Consider the following 21670-nt stretch of genomic DNA (forward strand, 5'->3'; position numbering starts at 1 on the left):
TTTTTTTTTTTTTTTTTTTTTTTTAGCCCTTTGCAAGAGAATGTCCTCTACCTGCATAAATTTTTCATCAACCTTTTTATATATACATGTACAGAGATGCTTTTACAACATATCGTCTGTATGCATTTGTACTCTTGTAAGCAGCACTAAACTCCATAACTGCGCTCTCTGATCAATCAGTTTGGTTGGGGTCGATGGGCAGCACAAGTTTAAAAATAGCTTCTTTTTTTTTCCTTGACAAGGTGAAGCTCTTGCTGCCTCCGACTCCTCAGCCCTTCCTGCCGTCGTCTTCTACGAGAATCGGCTGCTTTCACCAAATCCTTTCTTCTCCACACTTGACTTGCCGCTGGTACCTCCTGTCCTCCGCTCGTTTTCTGAACTAGGGAGCATCGACGAGTACGTCACAAAAAGCAAAGCGTCTGGGATTAATTTGAATTTTTTTTTTTAAAATTACTTTACCAAAGACGAGCTAAATGTTGTACCTCATGTTAATTCAAGGTTCTTCTGAGCTGTTGAAGGCTGTGGACAGGAAGGATTCTTTGCCCTCTGATCTTGACTTTGAGCCGATTCGATATGCTCCTCAGTAACTCCATGTCTCACTCCCTAAATGCTCTATTTTTGTGTCGGTCTCTTTAAATCACTGTTGTGATGGTGATCGTTCACACGCTCAGTTATGGTATAGATGTCGTCTTCATGAGGCTGGCAAAGAGCAATCCGATCTGTAACTTCAAACCAACCCTCTAGGCCAGTTTCTCACCGTCTCCATCCTTTTTGCTACAGATCGTCTCTGGGGTTTTATTCCATGGTTGTCATCTGATTTTTTTTAATGCAAGATGTTCTCATTTATTTTTATATAACCACCACCCCTCTCTGTATTGCACGTCGGCTCTAAATATGCTGCCGTACGGCCTCTGTCTTCCTGAGCAGCAGCAGATTTTTTAAAATGTTTTTTTTTTACCTAATTCTTGAAGTCAGCAATATGTTTACAATTTAAAAAGCAGAAATATTATCCGATTACATGCTGTCTTGTTTTTCTTATTTATTTGAACAAAGTATGAACCAACTGAGAACAGAATTGGGGGAAGGAATGGCAAGAAAAAAAAATATCTGTGCGTACCAGTGTGTAAATCTGTTTTATTCAGGACATGACCGGAGTGTAAGTGAGGGAAAAACAAACCTGACACACACAAAAAAGCTTAAATTGGCTGATTTAATGAAACACCTCTGTAAAATCTGGACACACAGGCTTTACATATCTAAGCCATTTTCCCCAGCAGATGAATGTTATTGCAGGGTGTGTTCAACTGAATTTGTGTCGACTGTCTTTGTGCACAGTAAGATTTCCTGGCTTGACTCCATATCGGGGCGTTGACTGATGCAAGTGGCCAAACCTGCTGCTGCTGCTGCTGCAGCTGGGTCGTAACTTTTTTTTTTAAACAAAGATCTGATTTGTGACTGCCTCACCGAGAGGAAATTCAGTCATTAGGGATCATCGTTTAGTTTTTTTTCCCCCTGCACTGAAGCGTGACCGAGTCATTGTAACAGTTGGATTATATTTGTCACACTTGGAAGTTGTGATTTCAGTTGAAATATTTTAAGTCCCAACTTTGAGACTCTTAATATTAACTTTGTTATTCGTACTGTGAGCTTGTCAACATTGACCTCCACTGACCTCTCACTTCTTTCCCTCTCGTTTCTCCCCAGTTGTGACGGGAGCCACGGACGGCATCGGGAAATCCTACGCGGAGGAGGTGAGGCTCCCTGCTACTTGTTGTTGTTTTTTTTTTTTTTCTTTGTTGGAAAATCTGTGACTCATACTGTTCACTCATAGGTCACAGTAGGGAGAGTGTGTGCAGGCGTATCTAGGTGCACACAGACTTGTTGCACATAAATATGATGATGATAACAATATTAATAATAATAAATCCTACATCCAAAAGCTGCACCAATTTGATCTTTTTCTAGCTGATGCTGGTTTTTGTTGTTTAGGACTGACTGGTCGTTTCTGAAATTTTTAATTCTAAGGACGATGCTATGATGTACGCAGGAAGAAAATATGTGGCAGGTTTCTTGATTACTTTAGCTTCGTTACATACAATAATAATAATAAAAAAAACATTTGGAGCTATCGCCACAGATGCATCCAAGCGTATGTCTCTTACCTTTATTTGATTTAATATATGCCTTTACTGGCAAATCCAAAGTGCAGAACTTATTGACTTTGATAAAAGTCTAAGTTTTGGGCGTTTCGATCAGAGCCAGTCAAGTCTAATATGATTTTGATAAAAAAATATATATATATATATTAGTGCTCCTTTGGCTGTTTGCACCTCAGATGAGTTTTGCACTTTTTTTTTTCTTTTTTTTTTAATAGTGTTCATGTACAAAAAGGCAGCTGCTCACCTCTTTAACCTTTCAGCTATTCTACCATAAAAGCATGTTCATCATTTGACCTCCTCTGTACTCACCATCAGTAATAAAACTACCTGTTCTTCATCATCATGATGATCAGGCTGTGTGACATGATTCAGGCTTCTCTCCTCTCTGATTTGCAGTTGGCTCGTCGAGGGTTTGCCATGATGTTGATCAGTCGCTCCCAGGAGAAGCTGGATGACGTCGCCAGGTCACTTGGTGAGCTTTGGCCTGAATGAAGCTGATTGTTTGGCTGCTGGTTTCTGTTTGGGCCTGGGAGCTGGACATGTGAGCGCAGGGAGCGAGGCGACGCGTTAGACGCCCGCACTGCTTCCCCAGTTCGTTTGATGTTGAAAATAGATTTCTAACATTTGTTCTGTTAAAAAAATTAAATGTATTTTTAACAGAATAGATTATTAGATTCCAAACAGAGAGGGTTGAGATTGCTCAGAATGTTCTGGCTGATTTCAATCTTTTTTTAAGCTGCTTGCTTAACTGTTTCAGAGATTTATTCATGGAATGGAAATTAAATGTTGTTGCAACTCCGATAGTCCAAGTATCTTTAGAGAGCCGTTGCGGATGGTGACGACCTGTATAGACAGTCTGGTTGGTTTGGGGGGATGTGAACGTGTCATTAAACTCTGATGCAGACCTAAAGAACAAACCTATAAACCTTGGTCTCAGTACAATTGAAGTGAACTCTGGTGCGGTTTGAATGCATATGTGAACTCCAAGCGGACCAGAGACCGCTTCAAAAGCAGGAAGCGGGCTGCAGCGCAGGGCATTCTGGGTAAATGCAACCAAAGCAAACACACGAGTCTTACTCTGGTGGTCTTTCACCAGAGACGAGAGAAATCCCACAACCGCTAAAATCTGACACAACTCCTTTTTGCGAAGAAGTTGCGTTCAGCGTCTTCTTCAGAGTTTTGTTTTTGTGTGTCATTTCCCTCAGTAGCTTTTGGTGCAGCGACGCCACAGGTGAGGGAGAGAACAGTGTGCCCTGCCAAATTAACCAAAACCTTTGAACGGTGTGAAAGCAAGCTGCAAATGTTAGACTTTTGATCCCAGATTGTACCAACGCTACCAGACTACCAGGTGTGAAGACGCCCTTATTCCTCTGAACACCCAAATGATGCTGAAAACGGTTCTGGGCCTCCACAAGTCACAGGAAGATTATCTAGCAACCGTTAGCCTGGTACTGATGGGAAGGGGAAGGAAGCTATAGTTTTTTTTTTGTTTTTTTTAAGAGTACCTCGCCTTTCGTGCAATTAAATTACACAAGTTCTTTGCATTGCACAACTCAAGTGGTGCAATGCAACCTGCTGTTTTACTTCCTCGTTGTTCAGAGGGAAGAAGGGATTAATATCCGCCCTGCTTCGAGAAACTGCGCCAACTTGTTTCTGTGTTCACATTTCCTCTTGCCTGCGGTGGAGATCCGTCCACCTCTCTGCTCTCTGTCCAGATTTCGGCTGCATGACGAGCGTGCCCCGTTCGTCCGTAAACGGTGCCCTCTCCCGGAGACTCGTCGTCTCATTCCCATCTGTTTCTGACAGCGCGGTTTCCCCCTGTCGTGCCTCCAGTCGACAGAGGGGGCTGATGGGTAGTCACGAGCGAGGAGCGGCGTGCCAATTACTGGCACGCCTCCCTCACGATTAGCCTGACAAACCCAACCTGCCCTACGTGTAACCTGGCAACCCTCCTTATCCCACCTGTGATTTAGTTTTTTTTACTGCCATGTTCCACTCAGACTTATTTCAATCTGTTTGTTTTTGTCCCTGAACTTTGTCTTCAACATGCAGGAGGCTCTTACTACTTTTGTCAAAGTGTTTCAGACTTTATACATTGCAGTCCACCCTTTAGTTGTTGTTGTAGTTGAAATCTCTCCCACTTTTTATCCTTTGTCTTTTGTTAAATTTAAATTTTTGGTTTTTTTTTTTCTGGGCCCAGATCTGTAGAGCGTAAGCCGACTCCGTTGACTGAGTTCATGTTTCAGGTTCATCCCAGCAGTTCTTCCTCTGCTGAACAAGTCTTTGGACAATGGGTTGTAATTGCAGCAGAAACGTCAAACATGAAGCAGAGGGGGTCGAAGAAGACCACCACTCTAGTTTGTTGGTGCACAGCGCCCTCTTCAGTTCATGTCCAACACCGACTGGGAACAAATTTTGCAACAGGAACATCCAGTTGGGTCTAATTTAGGAAACTTGGGACTTGATAGTGAAAGACCTTTTAAACATGCACTGTTTTAACCGTCCTTTTTTTTTTTTTTTTTTTTCCTCTTGAGAACAAAGACTTTCTCACCTTTCTGTGTAATTGTTACCGAGAAATGAATGAAGTCTTGTTTTCCTCTTACAGAGGAGCAGTTTAAGGTGGAGACCAGGACGATCGCTGTCGACTTTGTCAAACTGGATATTTACTCCAAAATTGAGGAAGGACTGGCTGATCTGGAGATTGGTGTTCTTGGTAAGAGCGGACTTGTTTTTTTTTTTTTTTTTTTCCTCATTTATTTCTTCCTGTCAGTTTACTCTCACAGTGTCGTATCGGTCGATATTTATCCTGCTTTGTGTGACTTTCCTTAACTCTCCTTTTTAATTACTATTTTTTATATAAGTGATTATACCCTGGATCCTAAATGGATGATTTTGAAAATCTGTTTTTAATATTGCATAATGGTCAAGCTTTCATTCACAGCTTCAGAGGTGAAATCCAGAAAAATCTGAACTTTTAATGTTTTCCCTTCAAGTCCATCAAAACAAACTCCCTCTATTAATGCACCAACCATGTTATTTGATCTGTGTTTTCTGTTTTTATACAAATCCGATGAAGGTTGAGGATCCATTCTTTGATGCATAAATGGGAGAAAATCCCTCAAGTCCTTTTTTTTTTTTTTTTTTTTTAACAATTTCAAATCCAGAAGCAAATCCTCTTCTTTTAGCCTGCATGTTATGATTCTTTAGAAATATTCTTTGTAATCCAAAGTCTCTAAGTTGATGTAACAAAAACTCAAAATCGAGACGATTGAATCTGGAAAAGTGTAAAATCTTGACATTATAACTTGCAGGAATCCCAGAGATGCCAAAGATTAAAACGTCTCCCGTAAAACCAAAAAATACAATTCAAAAAGTTGACAATGTCTTGCTATGTCTTCTTTTAGATAACATTAAATCTTCATAAAATGTTGAAGACTGACATGTTCCACAGAGAGAAGCTTAGCTTTGCTATTGTAAACTTTGGGCTTTATGCTGTTGCTGAATGAGAGGCTGGAATTGTCTTGAAATTGAGGAACATCTTATAGTTTGACTTTGGATCGGTTTATTTGTGTCTTGGCACCATGTTTTCTTCCATCCATCCCTTTCAATCGGGTATTATGACCGTTTGGCATAAAATCTCCCACCTACTTTTTTTTGCATGTTTTTTTTTTTTTTAGGGGAAGAAAAAAACCTGCTCTACCTCTTGAAATCATTCCGAAATATTTCAACAAACCTTTTATTTTTCCGTCGTTTCTTCAACGTCCCCGGGGTCAGCAGTGTGTGTGTTTGTGTGTGTGCCAAGCGGTGACGTTGGCCGTACATCTACAGAGTTCACGCTGTACTTTTCAGCTGAACATTTAAGGAACTCTTTGTTCTTTTTATGATACCAGTTGTGCTCCACTGGTTGCAAGGTGTGGCTGTGTCTGCCGTTTTGTGAATCCCTTCCCTGTGCTTGCTGGCTTTTGCTGCCACCTTGTGGTTGATGAAGATGTTTTTTTTTTTTGTAAAACTCTGAAGCTCTTATACGTTTTATGAACACATAAAAACATATTTTTCTTTCTATCAACAGTTAATAATGTAGGTGTTTCCTACCCGTACCCTGAGTATTACCTCCACATTCCTAACCTGGAAAATGTGAGTAAATCTGGTTTACTGATTGGGGGGAAATCTCCTGAAATCAAGTCCTTTTTTTTTTTTTCTTCTTTTTTTTTTTTAACAAATACCTCTTTAATAATTTTTTTTAATTGAACTCCTAACTTGAACGTACTTTCCCTGTGTTTCAGTTCATCACAAACACCATCAACGTCAACATGACCTCGGTGTGCCAGGTGAGGATTCTGCTCCGTTTTTCCTAATAACTGTAAATTGTCCATCAGTGTCGCGACCCAAAGCCAGCCTGTTGCTTTTACCTTCCATATTTTCCTTTATTTCCTCTACTTTTTCCCCCTCCTCCTCTTCTTGCTCTTCCCACCCTGGTACCTGCAGTGTCTCAGTTGTTCCCAAAGCAACGGTGGACTACACCAACGCTGTCTGTGCTCGCCACCCACGCAACGCTTTCTCTCTGCTGCTTTTTTTTTTCTGTCCATCTCTCACCCTGCTACTTTTAGTCCTTTTTTTCTTTTCTTGTCATCTTTCTTCTCCTGCTATTGTTTGCAGTTATTAATACCGACTGAACTCATTGTGTTTTGTTTTTGTGTTGTTTTGTAGATGACTCGCCTGGTGCTGCCCAAAATGGTAGCGAGGTGAGTTGTTGGGGCTTCCATGTTTTGCGACATGACTGCAGTCAAACAGCAGAGTGATGGAGTGAGGCACACACCTCAACTAGGATCTCCACAAACAGTTATCATCTTTTGAGAGGAATGCTGTTTTCTTTATATTTATATATAAACCAGATACTTTTCATTCGGAAGTGGGAGGAGAAATTAGTTTTGTTTCTTCTTTTTTCCCCATCACTGCATCTCTTTCCTTCTCCTCCTTTGTTCGCAATGCTGACAAGCTTTCAATTCACACAAAGTGCTCTTCCCACCCGATTGGCTGCTCCGTTCCCATGTGATTCCCGCCGGCCAATGGAAACAGAGGCACATTTGGTGCCGTGTGAGGCTGTAGCGTCTTCACTACATCACTGCAGCAACAGGCTGCCATGGCAACGCAGACAGGCCACTACCATCCCCTGACTCTGTATGTGTGTGTGTGTGTGTGTGTGTGTGTGTGTGCGCGCATGCAGGATTAACTTTCTATGAAATTTGCCATAACTGTCTAAATGTATTAATAAAGAAGTTTGCTTCTGAGGAAGAAATGTGACGTACAGAACGATTTTTGTTTTTATATCTGCTCTGCTGGATTCCTACAGTCTGGAAAATATCTAGAATTTGTGTAATTATTATTTTTTTTATTTAAATCTAGAGAAACATCGACAAAGAAATGGTGGGGAAATATTTGCATTTCCAGACTTTATTCTCCTCTCCATCTTTGAAATGTTCTTCTCATTCTGAGTATTTAAATTTTTTGTTCTGCTCTTCCTGAATTTACTGACTGAACTTTTGTTGCTCTCTCAGATCCAAAGGTGTCATCCTGAACATCTCCTCTGCCAGCGGCATGTATCCCGTCCCTCTGCTCACAGTCTACTCTGCAACCAAGGTATGCGCTTAATCCGTTTTTGTTGTTTCAAATCCTGTGGTAAGGATTTGAAATCATTAAAATCACACAATGCAGCAGCAACATTACGTCACATTAAAACAATAACATAATGTCCAGACTTCATGTGCATTCATTTAGTGGAGCGAAAATATCACACAAGTTGGATGATCAATAACCGGATGTTGCCACAAACCACGACAGGAAGTAGTTTGGAGATCATGTTGGGTTTTTAGTGACTTATCACACGAATAAACTTATTAAAGTGTGATTTTAACTGCCTTTCTTATTTAATAGACATGGTGCAATTGCTTTTTTTTTCTTTTTTTTCTTTTTTTCTCGACATTAGTGGAATGGCTTATTGATATCCCTTTAGCAGCTAAGTCTGATCAGCCTGAACTTATTCAGTGAGATTCTTTGGTTAAAAACATTTATTTTAGGACTTTTTGCACATTTTTCCACCATGGATACCAACAGATTCTGTGTAAATATTGGTACGTCACTTAAAACAGTAACTGCTTCTGCAAACTGATGTAGAGTCTTTGTTGCGGTGAAACATGTTACAACTAACTTTAGGTTAAATTCTCCAGATAAAAACAGTGTCTGACTTAAAAAAAAACAACCATAAAGAATGACTTATTTTTGCCTAACTCTTGATAAAAGTTAACTTAAAACTACACTAAATTACAGACATAAAAACAGGCGAGGTCAAACTGACCACTCGGCGCCATTCATGATGTCTCACAGGTGTTTTTAGTGCCGGACGTTCAAATTGGCCCATTCTTCTTCTTCTTCTGTGACTTTTTACTGCTGATGAAAAGCTTGACTGTATTTTACGCCTCTGTTCGCAGGCGTTTGTGGACTTCTTTTCCCGCGGCCTTCATGAGGAGTACAGACGGCAGGGCATCATCATTCAGGTTGGTTTGGGCCTTGTCTGCTGAGGCCGAGTCGCTACTTCATCTTTTTTTTATGAGTACGCCATGCCCAGGGAGTTCTGATGTAAAATCTTGATGCATGGAGCTGAGGAACCGGTAGACATTACAACAGTAAAATAATTTTGATTCCTTCTTGGATTTTGATCCACAACTTTTTTTTTTTTTTAAACCCCTTATATGATAAGATTGAAGGAGACTTGAAACGTACAGCTTTTTAAATTCCTGCCTCTTAAATGAAGTGTAGCTATTTTTTTGTTTGACTAAAAATGATAATAAATGTCGTCATTTTTGCTGGACAATAAATGGTCCCTCAAGTTATTGCAACAAACTTTTTTCTGATCACCATTTTCAGGTAGTAATAATAATAATGCAAGAACAATTTCTCAAAGATCAATAAACTTTAAATTCTTTTGTACATTTAACTCTGATACTGGAAGACATTTTAGCTATAAAAAACAAGTAAAGAAAACAAACAATAAATAAAATGAATCTGTGAACAAAATTGTCCCTAAAAAAATAGTCTATTTGTGACCAAATCACCAGACTGAAAACTTTTGTCATCCTGGGTTCAGTAGAAGGAGATGGAGAGAAAAGAGCAATAATAAATCATGCAAATGGAAATTATTGGGGTACTTTTTAATTTATCATGCAATTGATTTATTGTGACGGGCCTAAATTTGGCTCTGGGGAACCGAGAGCCAAATTTAGCTTAAAACATTGTTGGTGATGGAAACATGCTTCACATAAGACGGGGCTTTTCCGTTCAACACTGCGGTGCACTTATGCCACCTTGTGGCCAAAGTATTCATAAGTGTGAGAGAGATTTGAAGTTGAACTGCATTTTCTCTGTACTGTACCACTACTTGTCATGTAGTAAAATTCTGTCTTTTCTCTTTTTATTTTTTTAGAGTGTGCTTCCCTTTTTTGTGGCAACCAAAATGACCCGCATCAGGAAGCCCACCCTGGATAAGCCCACCCCGGAGCGCTACGTAGCAGCTGAGCTCAACACTGTGGGTCTGCAGAACCAGACCAACGGCTACTTCCCCCACGCCGTCATGGTATGGAAAACGAATATATATATATACAGTTATCGAAAGAGAATACCTAAGTTAAAATTTCTGTTATTCAGGTTAAAGTTTGAAAATACTTTTACTTTTTGGTGCACAGTTTTCCTCTACTTGGTTTTTGGCATTTGTTTAAGTTTTGGACCTTTTGAGGATGAATTAAAAATATTTGCCCAGGATGAACACAAGCCACTTCAATGATTTTTAAAAAAATCTAAATTCAAGTGTAAAAGTTCAAATTTCTTCATGCTCAAGGTTTGTTTAAAAGTCCTTTATATTTGGGAAACATTTTGTTGCTATCAACAAGCTTCTGACTCAGTCATAGCTGGACATTTGACAATGATGTTTATCAAAAATGGTGGTTTAAGTTGGTTTCCTCACCAACAGCCCTTGTATTTAGCAGTTTATTAATTTCCTTTGATTTTGAGGTGGGGGCTTGTCTGGGATGCTAATATTGGCCGGATTTATCCATTACAAAATAAGTTTGGGTGTGGCTTTTGAAATCATTTTCTTGTAGACGTGGTTCAAGGTGAAGCTGAAAAATTTGAAGATGGTTGTTTTCTTTGTGCATCGGCAAAGTGCGTTTGGATTTGTAGCTTCAACTCCTGCACTGTAGTGCTTCCTGCACAAACTGTACGATTACTTTGCTTTTGAGTCTGACGGTTTGAGTGAAATGTTTCAGATTTGGACACAGATGGGTGTTCCAACAGCACATTGAAACAAATCAAAACGGTCTATCAAGCTCCTGGAATGATCCAGATTTTACCCCTAGTGAAATGTCTGTCATAATTAAAGGTACAACTTGTGCAACAAAACCAGTCAAATTACATTAACCACCAACTTTGTCAGAATCTTGATGCATTTTAAGAGGACTGTCAAAGTTAATGCATACAGTTGATCTGGACATTTTAATGCGTTATTACATAACTCAAATTAATGGAACTACCTATTTTGGCCATAGTTCACTGCAGCATATTATAGGCTTAACACATGGGGTGTAACAAACGGCAAAAGTCGAAAGATTTGTGCAGCAGCAACAAAAGTTAAACATTTTTTGTTGCCAACACACGTTTGCACATCTACATATACGAGCCTGAAATTTCACATGCGCAAATTACATTTGGCTGGATGAGGACGAGCGACTGTTGCCTCATCACAGAGGTTCCCATGGAGAAGCACGTTTCTATGTCAACGCTTAAAACAAAATGACTTCCTGGAGACAAAGACCTGGAAAACTGAGAATCTTCAGACATGTTTAGATTGAGAAAATAAAGATTTTCTTAAACATTTTTGTGGAAAACCGTGCATACAGTGGTGGCTTTGATATGAGCTGTATGGGCACTTGCTCAGGGCGGCATCATAAAGGAGTGGGGCACCCAAGAACTATAAAATGAAATCTTGTCAGTTCTCCTGTGAATAAGTTTGCTACTAATGGCATGCATATGTGGTGGAGTAAGTTTCCCTTAGTTATTGAGTCCTGGGAGACTACGTCATTTGCTTTCTGGTACAAAAAAACACCAGATAATTACTTGCATTTAATTAGTTGGAAAGTGTCAGAAGGAGGGGCTTGCTCAGGGCACCATTCCTGCAAGAACCATAACTCCATACGCATTTATATTTCAAGCGTCCATTGTTGAGTGTAGTAATAAATCACAACGCTAGAGTGTGATTAATCTGATTTAATTTTTTTAATCTATATGTAACCAACTCCAAAGGTTAATGTTGTGCGTTTGTCTCCTGCTTGCAGGGTTGGGTGACCACCCGGCTGGTGCCGAGCAGCATCGTAATCTTCCTGGGGGCCAGAATGAACCGCCTCCAGCGCACAGGATACCTGCACAGGAGGAAGCTGAGGGAGCAAAGGAACGGAGCCAGTCTGAAAACTGAATAACGGCGAGGCCGCAGGCGACGCAGGCAGCAGCTCCCTTTTTGACCGAGACTGTGCCTAAGGAAGTACGTCGGTGTGCTTCCATCCTCCGGAGCTGCCTTGAAATGTAACCCGTTTTATGCCTTGAGTAAATGTGCACAACAGACTTAAATCTGCGATGATCTGCCTCTGATGTCTGTCTGGGTAGATGTGGCCAAAGAATTCAGGAAGTTGTGTGGTATAAAGCGCTAGTTTGTTTTTTCTTCTTTTTTCCATCGACACCAACGGTGGAAATAATAAAACAAATCGAAAACCAAACCCTCCTGTAGTAGGCAGTGAAAAATGGTGATGGGCATATTTTTTATATATAATTATTTATTGTATATTTGTAAGATGCACATGTAAAACACAAAATCTGCAGCACCAGCATTGAACCTAGTTCTCTTTACCAATGTGAGATATTTAAAAAAAAAAAAAAGGCAGTTTATGCTTTTATTATCCCTGTTTATTTGTCTTACTTGACTTGCATTCCTCTTTTTTGTTTGCTGATCTTGTGTCTTGCAGATCATTTAAAGTGTCACTGTGGTGGGTTGTTTGTATTGACATGTCGCCTCTTCCATGCTAGTCTATTCAAATTCTTAGTTTCTTTTCTTGTAATATTGCTAGAAACGGTTGGATTCAATGACGGGGTGGTTGTTTTGATTTATCATGGCAGGATCTTAAATGGGAAGAGTGAACTATTATTATTATTTTCCAATCACTTGACTGTTATTTTTGGTAGTTTTCCTTAATGTATCTGAATGGCTCCAATATTGACAGATCCCTCTGTTAAATGCTGAGCGAATATTTCACTGGAGTTTTTTAATATCAAACTAGGGTTGTCGCATCATCAGCTTTTCATCTGCGTTTTTTATGGGCGATTAGTTCAGATGCCACCAAGTGTTAAATTTTCAAAATCGAACAATGCAAGTGTTTTTGTTTTTTTTATATACATATATACTTTATGCCTGCTCCAATACCCCATATGATGTGGCCTGACCTGGATCTCTTGTGGTTTTCTTGTGAATTTTTTTTTCTACTCTTTTATATGCCTTACAAATTGAGCTCCAAATGTAAAATGCATTAATTCTGCTTATCTTTTCTGTTTGTTAATAAAAAGCTTTGGCAGAACAAGCTCTGTGTTGTTTTGTGTGTATGAGCATGTTTAAATTGGAAATGTTTTGTACTACTTGTTAAAGCTTTTAACCAGAATAGTTTTTATACATATTTGTTAAAACTGTTCCCATGGAGTTGAACGTGTGTTGAGATGGGTAATCTATGAAAAGGTCGATCTCCTCCTGACCTACTGTTGCTGTGGGATGAAATGCACAGCTGCTGGTCAAAAACAGCCAATCAGGACCAGGAGGAGGGTCTTACTGCTGTCAATCATTTTCATGCACTTGCGGATAAACATATTAACGAGAAACGACTTGCCTTTATAGGAAAATGTTTATTGGCACTCAACTGTGGCTATGCTAACTAGCATTAGCATTCACTACTGGCTGACGGGAAAAAGCTTCAGCAGAGGGCAAGTAAAGAGGGTGAGGGCACCAGGAGAGATCAACAGCGCTAAGACCCGCCTCCTGGCTCTGATTGGTTGTTTTTAGTTGGTACTGGGACAAGGCAGAGAAGCTGTTTTATTTTTCTTTCAAATGATCTCACATACCATACAGTGCTTAAGGATTGGAGATGAGTGAATGTTATGCTGAACAATCTGGGGCCCATGTTACATTTAGATTTTAAATGTTTTAATACTATGAGATTTGATCTAAGCCAGAACAGATACATGACGGTGATCACAAGAAGTCAGATTTGACAGCATTAGTATCTCTTGTGTTTTATTGGTTAACATTTATTCTCAGATTTTATTCACAAAATTGTGCCAGTACAGAAATACTTTATTTATCCCAAAGGTGGGATAAATATGTGGGAGTGATGATCTCTGGTCCTGCAACAAATCTGATAAGGACTCTGAAGACTAGGCAGCAGTGTCATGACTGCCATGACATGCTAACTGCTCAATATCTGGGCAGCAGAGACGACATTTCCCAAAACTAACGTAATAGAGATTTTCCAGCATGCTGACATAAGATGCAATCTTTGCATCTTATGTCCTGATCCATTTAGTGTGTCAAAGGCATTTTTATATTTTTATATTTTTAAGAGACTTGAAAGTGTGACACACCCCTGTAAAAAATAAAAATAACAATTTCTAAATATTGAAATTTATTCTGTACAGTTTAATTGAAGTACAGTGGCCTTGTTATGTAAATGTCCAGATCTTTAAACTGCTTCGATTTGGTCTTAAATAGTTTAGATTTTTATCTTTAACAGTGACCATGAAGTAAAACAGAATGACGTATATACTTAAAAGTACTTCAATTATTGCTTAATAATATGTTCAGGTGGAAATATGGTGTTACTTTTAGGTACAGTGCACGCATTAAGAACTGGGTATATGTATTACATGATTGAGACCATAGACATGAACATTGCATAGGAACCTTGATGAGGCTTGATAGTTTGAAGTAGGATCTATTTTTCTGTAACACGGTAGCAATGGCTGACAGACATCAGTATTATTGTAAGTCTCTCTTGACTTGAGCTGGTATTTAGGTGAGTATTTGAAGGTTTTTATTTTGATGTTTTTCATAAATCTGTCAGCTTCTAATAATATTTACGTAACTTTTAACAGACTGGCTGTTTTCTCTCCCAATGCACGAGTCTTTTTGCTTACATTTGTTCGGACAGTCTGACTAAAAGCTTCAGAAGAGCCACTTTATTGAGGGCATCTTATCTTTCGACGTATTTTATTAATTTAAGAGTACTTTTGCGTTATTAATAGCGAGTGCATTGATGTTGCAGACGTAAGGCTACTAGCTAGAATGCTCTGTATCTTTACTGTGTTTCTAATTTCATCTACAGGTCATGCTCGGTTTTTCTATTTGCTCTCATGTGTTGTTGTAAATCGGTTTTTAATCGAGATAAAACTCTACCTTCCTGAAAAAAACAAATATAAAAATGCTTCCACGTTCACATACGGCAGCTTTCTTTTTTCTTTTCTTTCTTTCTTTCTTTCTTTCTTTCTTTTCAATTTTTACATCACATAATCGCATCTTTACCTCAGAAGTGTTTAGTTGTGGACAAAGACACTCCGCCTCTATCTTACAACTAAGCAAATCAATGGAAGGATTCTCAAAGGAAGACATTGACTTTGCTCAATAAAATAAAAAATAAAAACACTCATATCCAACAGCATTGATGTGTTATTTAGTTTAATTTGAGAAGAAATGATCTTAAATGTGAATAATAGGTCATGTTTATTCATCTCTCTGTCTGACTGCAGATTGGATGGGATGTCAGATAAGCGCCAGCGTGCAAGAGTCCAGGGTTCCTGGGCCAAACAGCTGCCAAAACCCTCAAACAGTCAAACTGGTAATTTTAAGGTCTCCTTTTCAGTTGTGAAAATGGACATTTCTGATAATTAATGTGGCAGTATTATGTAATTCCCAGCCACATAGTGTCATTTTATAGCACAAGCAAGTTGCTAAGTTACCTTGGGTTGTCATAAAAATGCTGTACATATCAAATATGACTTCAAAAGTTCTGACTTTTGAAGTCATATTAAGAGAAGTGCCTCCAGAGAAAGTAATAGAGTAAGTTAAACTCTGGCTCAGTTTTTAAGACTTATTTGGATTGAAAGCACATATTTGACCCTTTGTTACAGGGAATATTTTTAAGATTTCAGTTCTTTTAAACAGAGAAATTGGTCCTCTGTCTCTTTAAAAACTCCTGCTCTTCCTGAAGTCATCACAACATGGCTCCTCTATTAACCTTTTAACATCTTTTTTTTTTTTGCTTTTGCTCTGAGAAGTAGCTCCTATAATGAGCTACTTCTTCCAGTTCCTCCAAGTGTTTGCTAATTGCTGCTGGCTAATCTGAAGGAGCTGAGGAGAGAAGTAGCAGGGGAGGGCTGCTCTGAGGTGGAAACTCTGAAGGAAAGGTGTAGTATTATGTAAAATTGTCTTTTTTGAGTTTTACATCGTGCTGTAATTGTACACCCTCCTGAAGGACACAGCTTTCAGCCCTCTCCTGTGACTCCCCCACTCAGCTCCTTCAGACTAGCCTTCATCAGTTAGCAAACACCTGATGGAAATGTGTATCTACTGAGCTCATTATAGGAGCTACTTCTCAGAGCATCACTGGTAAAAATTTTGTTAAAGGGTTAATAGAGAAGCTGTATTGTGATGACTTTCTGAAAGAAGAGTTTCAGAGAGAGCAGGAGTTTATTAAAGAGACAGAGACCTAATTTCAAAGCATTAAGTTACAAAATCAACACTTTTTAAAGTCATATTTGACATATACGCGTTTTTGTAACAACTGAAGGTAACATAGTCACTTATGCTACAAGATGGCACCAGGTGCCCAGAAAATACATAATATTGTCCCTTTTAATATTTTATTTTCTTGGAGACTCGCAATTCTGCTTTCTATAGTAGTTGAACTATTCAAAATCAAAGGAAAGGCACATTTTACCACTTTCTAAAAACAAAGGATAATAGACAGAAAATCTGAGCCTTTTTTATTATTATTATTATTATTATTTTTTATTTTTCTTTCTCCCCCTTTACAGCGAGCAGCCTAAACAATCAACCCAAAAATGTTAACGCCGCCTCTGGTACATGGGGATTTGGCAACCAGAAAACATCTAAAGCATTTGAGTTTCACAAACCCTCCAAGGTGAACTATAAAACTGATCCATGTCAGCTGTGTTTGAGTTTAAAATACACTTAAACTTCCTGTCATTTCAATCCCTGCAGCCAATAAGAGAAGTGCCTCCAGAGAAAGTAATAGAGTAAGTTAAACTCTGGTTCAGTTTTTAAGACTTATTTGGATTGAAAGCACATATTTGACCCTTTGTTACAGGGAATATTTTTAAGATTTCAGTTCTTTTAAACAGAGATGAACAAAGAATAACAAAATAAATTCTTTCAACAGACATTTGGGTGATTATGAAATAAGTCTCGGGCCTTCTGGGGTGTCTTGGTGAGTACGTTGCTAGTGAGGAAGGAAACGTGTTTAAGCACCAGACATTTAAACAAACAATCCACCATACTTGTTGAAGCTAAAACCAATCTGCAGTGGCTGTTTGAGTCCACTAGGTGGCAGCAGTCACTCAAACAATCGGTCACGGATTACCTTTTGAATTTCGACAAATAAAAACGTCATCATGTCTTAGTTCGTGTCTTATGTGTACATGTAACAGAAAGAGGCTACAATCAAATTTATCTTCATCAAATGTAAATAAATTAAAACGTACTGATTGTTACTTACTTCATCCCGTGTACCTCATCACTAACCATAAAAATGATTGTATCAATATATATATAAAATTTGTTTTGAACGCGTTCAGGCTGCGGCTGCGGCCCGGGTTCCTCACACCAGAGGAGGCTGACTGGATGTTCAGTAAGCTGCTAGCGGAGCTGCCATGGTCCCAGAAGACGAACTACAGACTGGGTGGGTACCAGCAGAACCAACTCCAGACCAATAGGGCACAATGTGGGGGGGAACAGAATCACATAGTTTATAATCTAGAATAGCTTTAGCAGTTCAGCTTTTTGTTTTGGGTTCGCATTGAAACGTTTGTTTACTTCAGGTTTCGCAGATGTTTGTCTAACAGAGTTATTAATCAGAGTTGCCTTCTGACCCATAGTAACTGGAACGTCGACCAACATGTCTGATGTGTGTTGATGATTTTGATGACACTTGACAAAATGTTACTCACAATTCACGGCTGTAAAAAAAAAAAGAAGAAAGAAAAGCTTTCAAGATGTAAAACACTTTCAACTTTGTTGTTGAAATGTGCAAATGAAATTGGTTTATTGATTAAACTGGATAAAAACACAACATTCACTCTGTATGAAGGCATCATGTTGAGCTGAAGCCACACTTTTCCCTCCAGTCTCCTTTTCCTCCCTGCTGGCTCTCGTCCATCTGATGAGCAGCTCCGCGACAGCGCCGCTTCAGACATGACAGCAGGATGATGTAAACCTAGTGGGGGGTGAGAGGTCAGGGTCAGGTTTTATAAGGTCTTCATTCTTTGTCGACAACATACGATTGGTGTTGGTTGAAGGATCTGCTGAGAGAAGACGTGCTTTGTTTCTGCCATTTTGTTTGCGTTATTCTTTCTTTTTGAAGCATTGAGATTACAAAATCTTTATATGGCCTCAGGGTCACAGTTCCAGGGTGTCTTCCTCCACTTTAGCATTTCCTTTTTTAATAAAGTATTTTCATCTTTAGTCGGTGGGGAGGGAAGGAAGAAACACCAGAAAACAACAACAAACAAAAGAGAGAACAAGTCTGAACAGACGTTGTTTCTGCGTGGATAAACTCAAGGAAGAACAGAGACTTCCTGCAAAATGAACCAACTCTTTACTACAGTTTTCTATTAATCATTCCAATATTCTTGCACATTATGCTTTGTCAACACGGACTGCCCATTTGGACCACAGGATTGTAAACTAGTTCATCTGTAAATGGACTTAGACTGTTACTTTCCACCTGACTTCATTAACACAGCCTGCATTTCCATTACAAATGGACACAAACCATCGTCGCTATTACGCTAATGTAAAAAAAAACACCACAATTTCGGAATCGTGGTTGACCAGAAAACGTAATTAAAATCAAACGTGAGGTATTTTCACAAAGGTATTTTTATCTTTAAAATACTTATTGATAATATTTTTGTCTATTTTTTTTTTACTGGGCCACTTTAATGCTCTGACTCAGTTTTTCCATCCACTTGGCGTCTAAATTAAGCCACATACAAACTTCTAACTTCTTTCCCTCTGATCCTGTCTTTTTATGGAAGAAGTATTTAAATTTCTTCTCATACTTATAAACGCTCGTTCCCCGGGTCCTGTCATAATTCAGTCCCAGTACAAGTGATGGCCTGTCATGCAGTTTGTTTTGGTTCGACCGTGTTTCTGTACCAGAGGATCGGCCAAAATAAGCAGAGAGCCAGAGAATCGTTTCTCGGGAGAGGCCCAAAGGCAACAAGAGAACGAGAGTCAAGTTAGATTCAGTCGTCCGCTTCGCTCCGCCGCCGGCTGGAAACACACTTTGGTGGCAAAATGGTTTACCAGAAGCAAAAAAGAAAAACGATTTAGGACCAGTTCTCTTCCTGCTCTGTTCAACTTGAAAAGGTTCAATTTATTTACTGATGTTGTTTAAAGACATTAGGGATGCTTTTATTTTGAAATTGCTGCTGTTTTCTGTGAAGAAAAGTCAATTCAGAAAGGATTTTAAGGCTTGCCACAGTTTTGATGTTTGTGTTAAAGAAGTGCATTGAATTTCTAAAAAAAAATAATAATAATAATTAAATGCTTTCGCTCTAATAAACATTATTGTGACTTTCTCATTCTTATTATGAACATGAACATTTTTGTGACGCTCTGATTGTGTCTATTTGTCCAGGTGAGGCGTATGAAGAGCCCAGGCTCACCTGCTGGTTCGGAGAGTTACCGTATACATACTCTCGCTCCACTATGGCTGCCAACACACAGGTACCTGAAACAATTAATCAGGCTGATCTGATTAATCGTGATCAATCGATTATTGAAACCAGTAATCAATTAATTGTTAACTGGAGTTTACAGACTCTAAAAAAGGCCATTTGCTGAAAGAACAGCATAGTCAGAACAGTAAGTGAGCCAAAACTGAACAGAAATATATACACGATTTATTATTTCCTCAACTTGTCTCATAGTTTTAACTTCAAATTCTGTTTAAGAAAACTCTCCTGTTAAGGGCCTACGCTGTCCAGCTGTTAATCGGTGAATCCAAAACGTAATCAACAGTTCAGCTCCACACTGTATTGATAAGTGGAGCAGAAAGGCCTGAGCTTTTCACATGTTGATGTTGGAGGCATTTTTATGGATTATTTGCTACAAATGATCAAGCGTCCACTAAAGGAATGCTTACTTATTCCCTTTTAGGCAATGAAATGTTTATACTCCTATCTTAAAAATGGAATAATAATTATTTTTTGCATCTTTTAGGGTATTTCTTTCAACATGAAGCGGTTTATGCTGCTTTGTGATGATCTGTGATGTAATGTCACTTTACAATTTACTGAAGTTTAGGGGTGAAGTCTAAGAACACCCAAATTTATTTCACACAGCTGTGTTTTTATCTTATTTTCTTGTCGCATATTTATTTATTTATTTATTTTGACAGATTTACAATTATGGCCACGCAAAGAAAAAGTAAATGAGTGAAAACACGAGAATACAGTCATAATTCTATGAGAATAAAGCCATAATACTATTAAAATAAAGTCAAAATAATACAAGATTGAAGTCAAAGTACGAGAACTGTAATTTACCAGAATAAAGTTGTAGTGTTACGACCGTATTCTCGTTTTATTTCAACTTTTTTTTTTCTTGTATGATATATTATTATTGTAATATTATAACTTTATGCCCACAATAATTTTTTGTTTTAGTTCCCGATACTCCACCGTAGATTAACAGCTCTGTGACGATGTTCTCAATATTCCCATCTTGAATCATTTCATCGTCGTCTCCTCCTCCTCCTCTCCACGCAGTGGCATCCGCTGCTGGTCGCCCTCAGAGAGGCGGTGGAGCAGGCCAGCGGCTGCACCTTCAACTCGCTGCTGTGTAACTTGTATCGAGACGGACACGACAGCATCGGCTGGCACAGCGACGACGAGGCCTCTTTGGGCCCCACGCCCACCATCGCGTCTCTGAGTCTGGGCGACACCAGAGCCTTCAGCCTTCGCAAGCAGCCTTCAGCGGTGAGATCAGGGCGACGACAGCTGCTTTCCCCGACCTCAAATATTTACTATTTGCTTCATTTTTACGCATGGTTATTAAGCAGCGTGCCCACACGTCCTTAAAATAGTTTTAAATTCACACATCCACATTTAAAGCCTTAAAAATGTCTTGAATTAACTAAAAAAGACTAAGTTGGCCTTAAATACGTCAATCACAGGTCTTAAATTTTGGATTGTTTGATCTTATATATTCTATGTTTTTCTTTTTCTTGTGGGATTTTTCTGTCAGGTAAAAGTTTGAGCAACACTCGGCTCTACGAATATGTGTTACGGTTGAGGCTTTCGCTAACTAGCTGCTAATATATCCTTCCTTACTAGCTAGAATTTTTTTGCTTAAATTTATCTCCTGATAAATGATGATGTTTGTACATTTCTGTGGCGTTTCAGACCTACAGAAGCATATTGTGGTTGAGGCTACCGCTAAGTAGCTACTAGTACTCTCTTGCTAGCTAGGTAGCTGTTTTGACACTCATTGGCTGTACAATGTTCGTACATTTCTGCGGACACATCGGACTTCAATTCCATCCGTGATGACTTTAAAAAGTCTTAAATTTGATTTGGTGAAACCTGCAGAAACTCTGTTTTTATGAATTTCTGCTCACTTTTAGGACCAGTTTGTTGGCAGTAAACTAGATTTACAGTTCCCTAAAAATATTATGTTAGGGTTCAATTTGTGTATTTGTGTTTTTTTTTAATCCTCAGTTTGATTTGGGCATCAGGGCCAAAATTTGGCTCACATGTAGGGAAAATGTAGTTTTAATTACAGCTGAAGTCTGGTGAAAAAGCTGTTTATTTCTCTGAATGCAAGTTTCAGCAGGTAAGATGCTTTAGATGTAAATCAGGAATGTGCAACCTTTGCAATCCAAAGAGCCATTTTCACTCTCATTCCAGTGAAATTAAACTCTCTTAGAGCCGCAAAGATTACATGACCCGTTGAGGAAAAAAGATAAATATCTACTATAGGAATTTTGTCATTTTTACAGAACCACTGTTTTTGTTTTTATTTTTAGGGTTTGAAATAAATAAATTTTTAAAACTTTGTAAAAAAAAAAAAAAAAAAAAAAAAAAAAAAAGGAAAGAAACAGGGAGGGTTTCCAATCATCTATAAAAAAAAA

At 38.7% G+C, this 21670-nt stretch overlaps 2 protein-coding genes across 3 annotated transcripts in view; both read left to right on the forward strand.

Moving 5' to 3' along the window:
• The window catches only part of hsd17b12a (hydroxysteroid (17-beta) dehydrogenase 12a), a 24876-nt gene extending 12047 nt beyond the window's left edge, over positions 1–12829 (forward strand). Inside the window, exons 2-11 of the mRNA XM_015060529.1 lie at positions 1705–1751; positions 2556–2631; positions 4765–4872; positions 6229–6293; positions 6443–6487; positions 6867–6901; positions 7715–7796; positions 8645–8710; positions 9637–9786; positions 11540–12829. Coding sequence (XP_014916015.1) covers positions 1705–1751; positions 2556–2631; positions 4765–4872; positions 6229–6293; positions 6443–6487; positions 6867–6901; positions 7715–7796; positions 8645–8710; positions 9637–9786; positions 11540–11680 — 815 coding nt within the window. The 3' untranslated portion in view covers positions 11681–12829. The remainder of the gene's footprint in view (positions 1–1704; positions 1752–2555; positions 2632–4764; positions 4873–6228; positions 6294–6442; positions 6488–6866; positions 6902–7714; positions 7797–8644; positions 8711–9636; positions 9787–11539) is intronic.
• A 1375-nt stretch (positions 12830–14204) lies between these two features.
• The window catches only part of alkbh3 (alkB homolog 3, alpha-ketoglutarate dependent dioxygenase), a 14611-nt gene continuing 7145 nt past the window's right edge, over positions 14205–21670 (forward strand). The window contains exons 1-8 of one of the 2 annotated variants that reach the window (XM_015060531.1): positions 14205–14311; positions 15042–15130; positions 16329–16435; positions 16516–16550; positions 16694–16741; positions 17109–17212; positions 19175–19263; positions 20307–20516. In XM_015060531.1, the coding sequence (XP_014916017.1) occupies positions 15052–15130; positions 16329–16435; positions 16516–16550; positions 16694–16741; positions 17109–17212; positions 19175–19263; positions 20307–20516 (672 nt within the window). In that variant the 5' untranslated portion in view covers positions 14205–14311; positions 15042–15051. Of the gene's footprint in view, positions 14312–15041; positions 15131–15271; positions 15352–16328; positions 16436–16515; positions 16551–16693; positions 16742–17108; positions 17213–19174; positions 19264–20306; positions 20517–21670 lie in introns of those variants that run through there. The other variant, XM_015060532.1, reaches the window with a different exon arrangement.

This window comes from Poecilia latipinna, unplaced genomic scaffold, assembly GCF_001443285.1.
Source record: "Poecilia latipinna isolate Pla-1442-1.1 unplaced genomic scaffold, P_latipinna-1.0 Scaffold1723, whole genome shotgun sequence".
NCBI classification, from domain to species: Eukaryota; Metazoa; Chordata; class Actinopteri; order Cyprinodontiformes; family Poeciliidae; genus Poecilia; species Poecilia latipinna.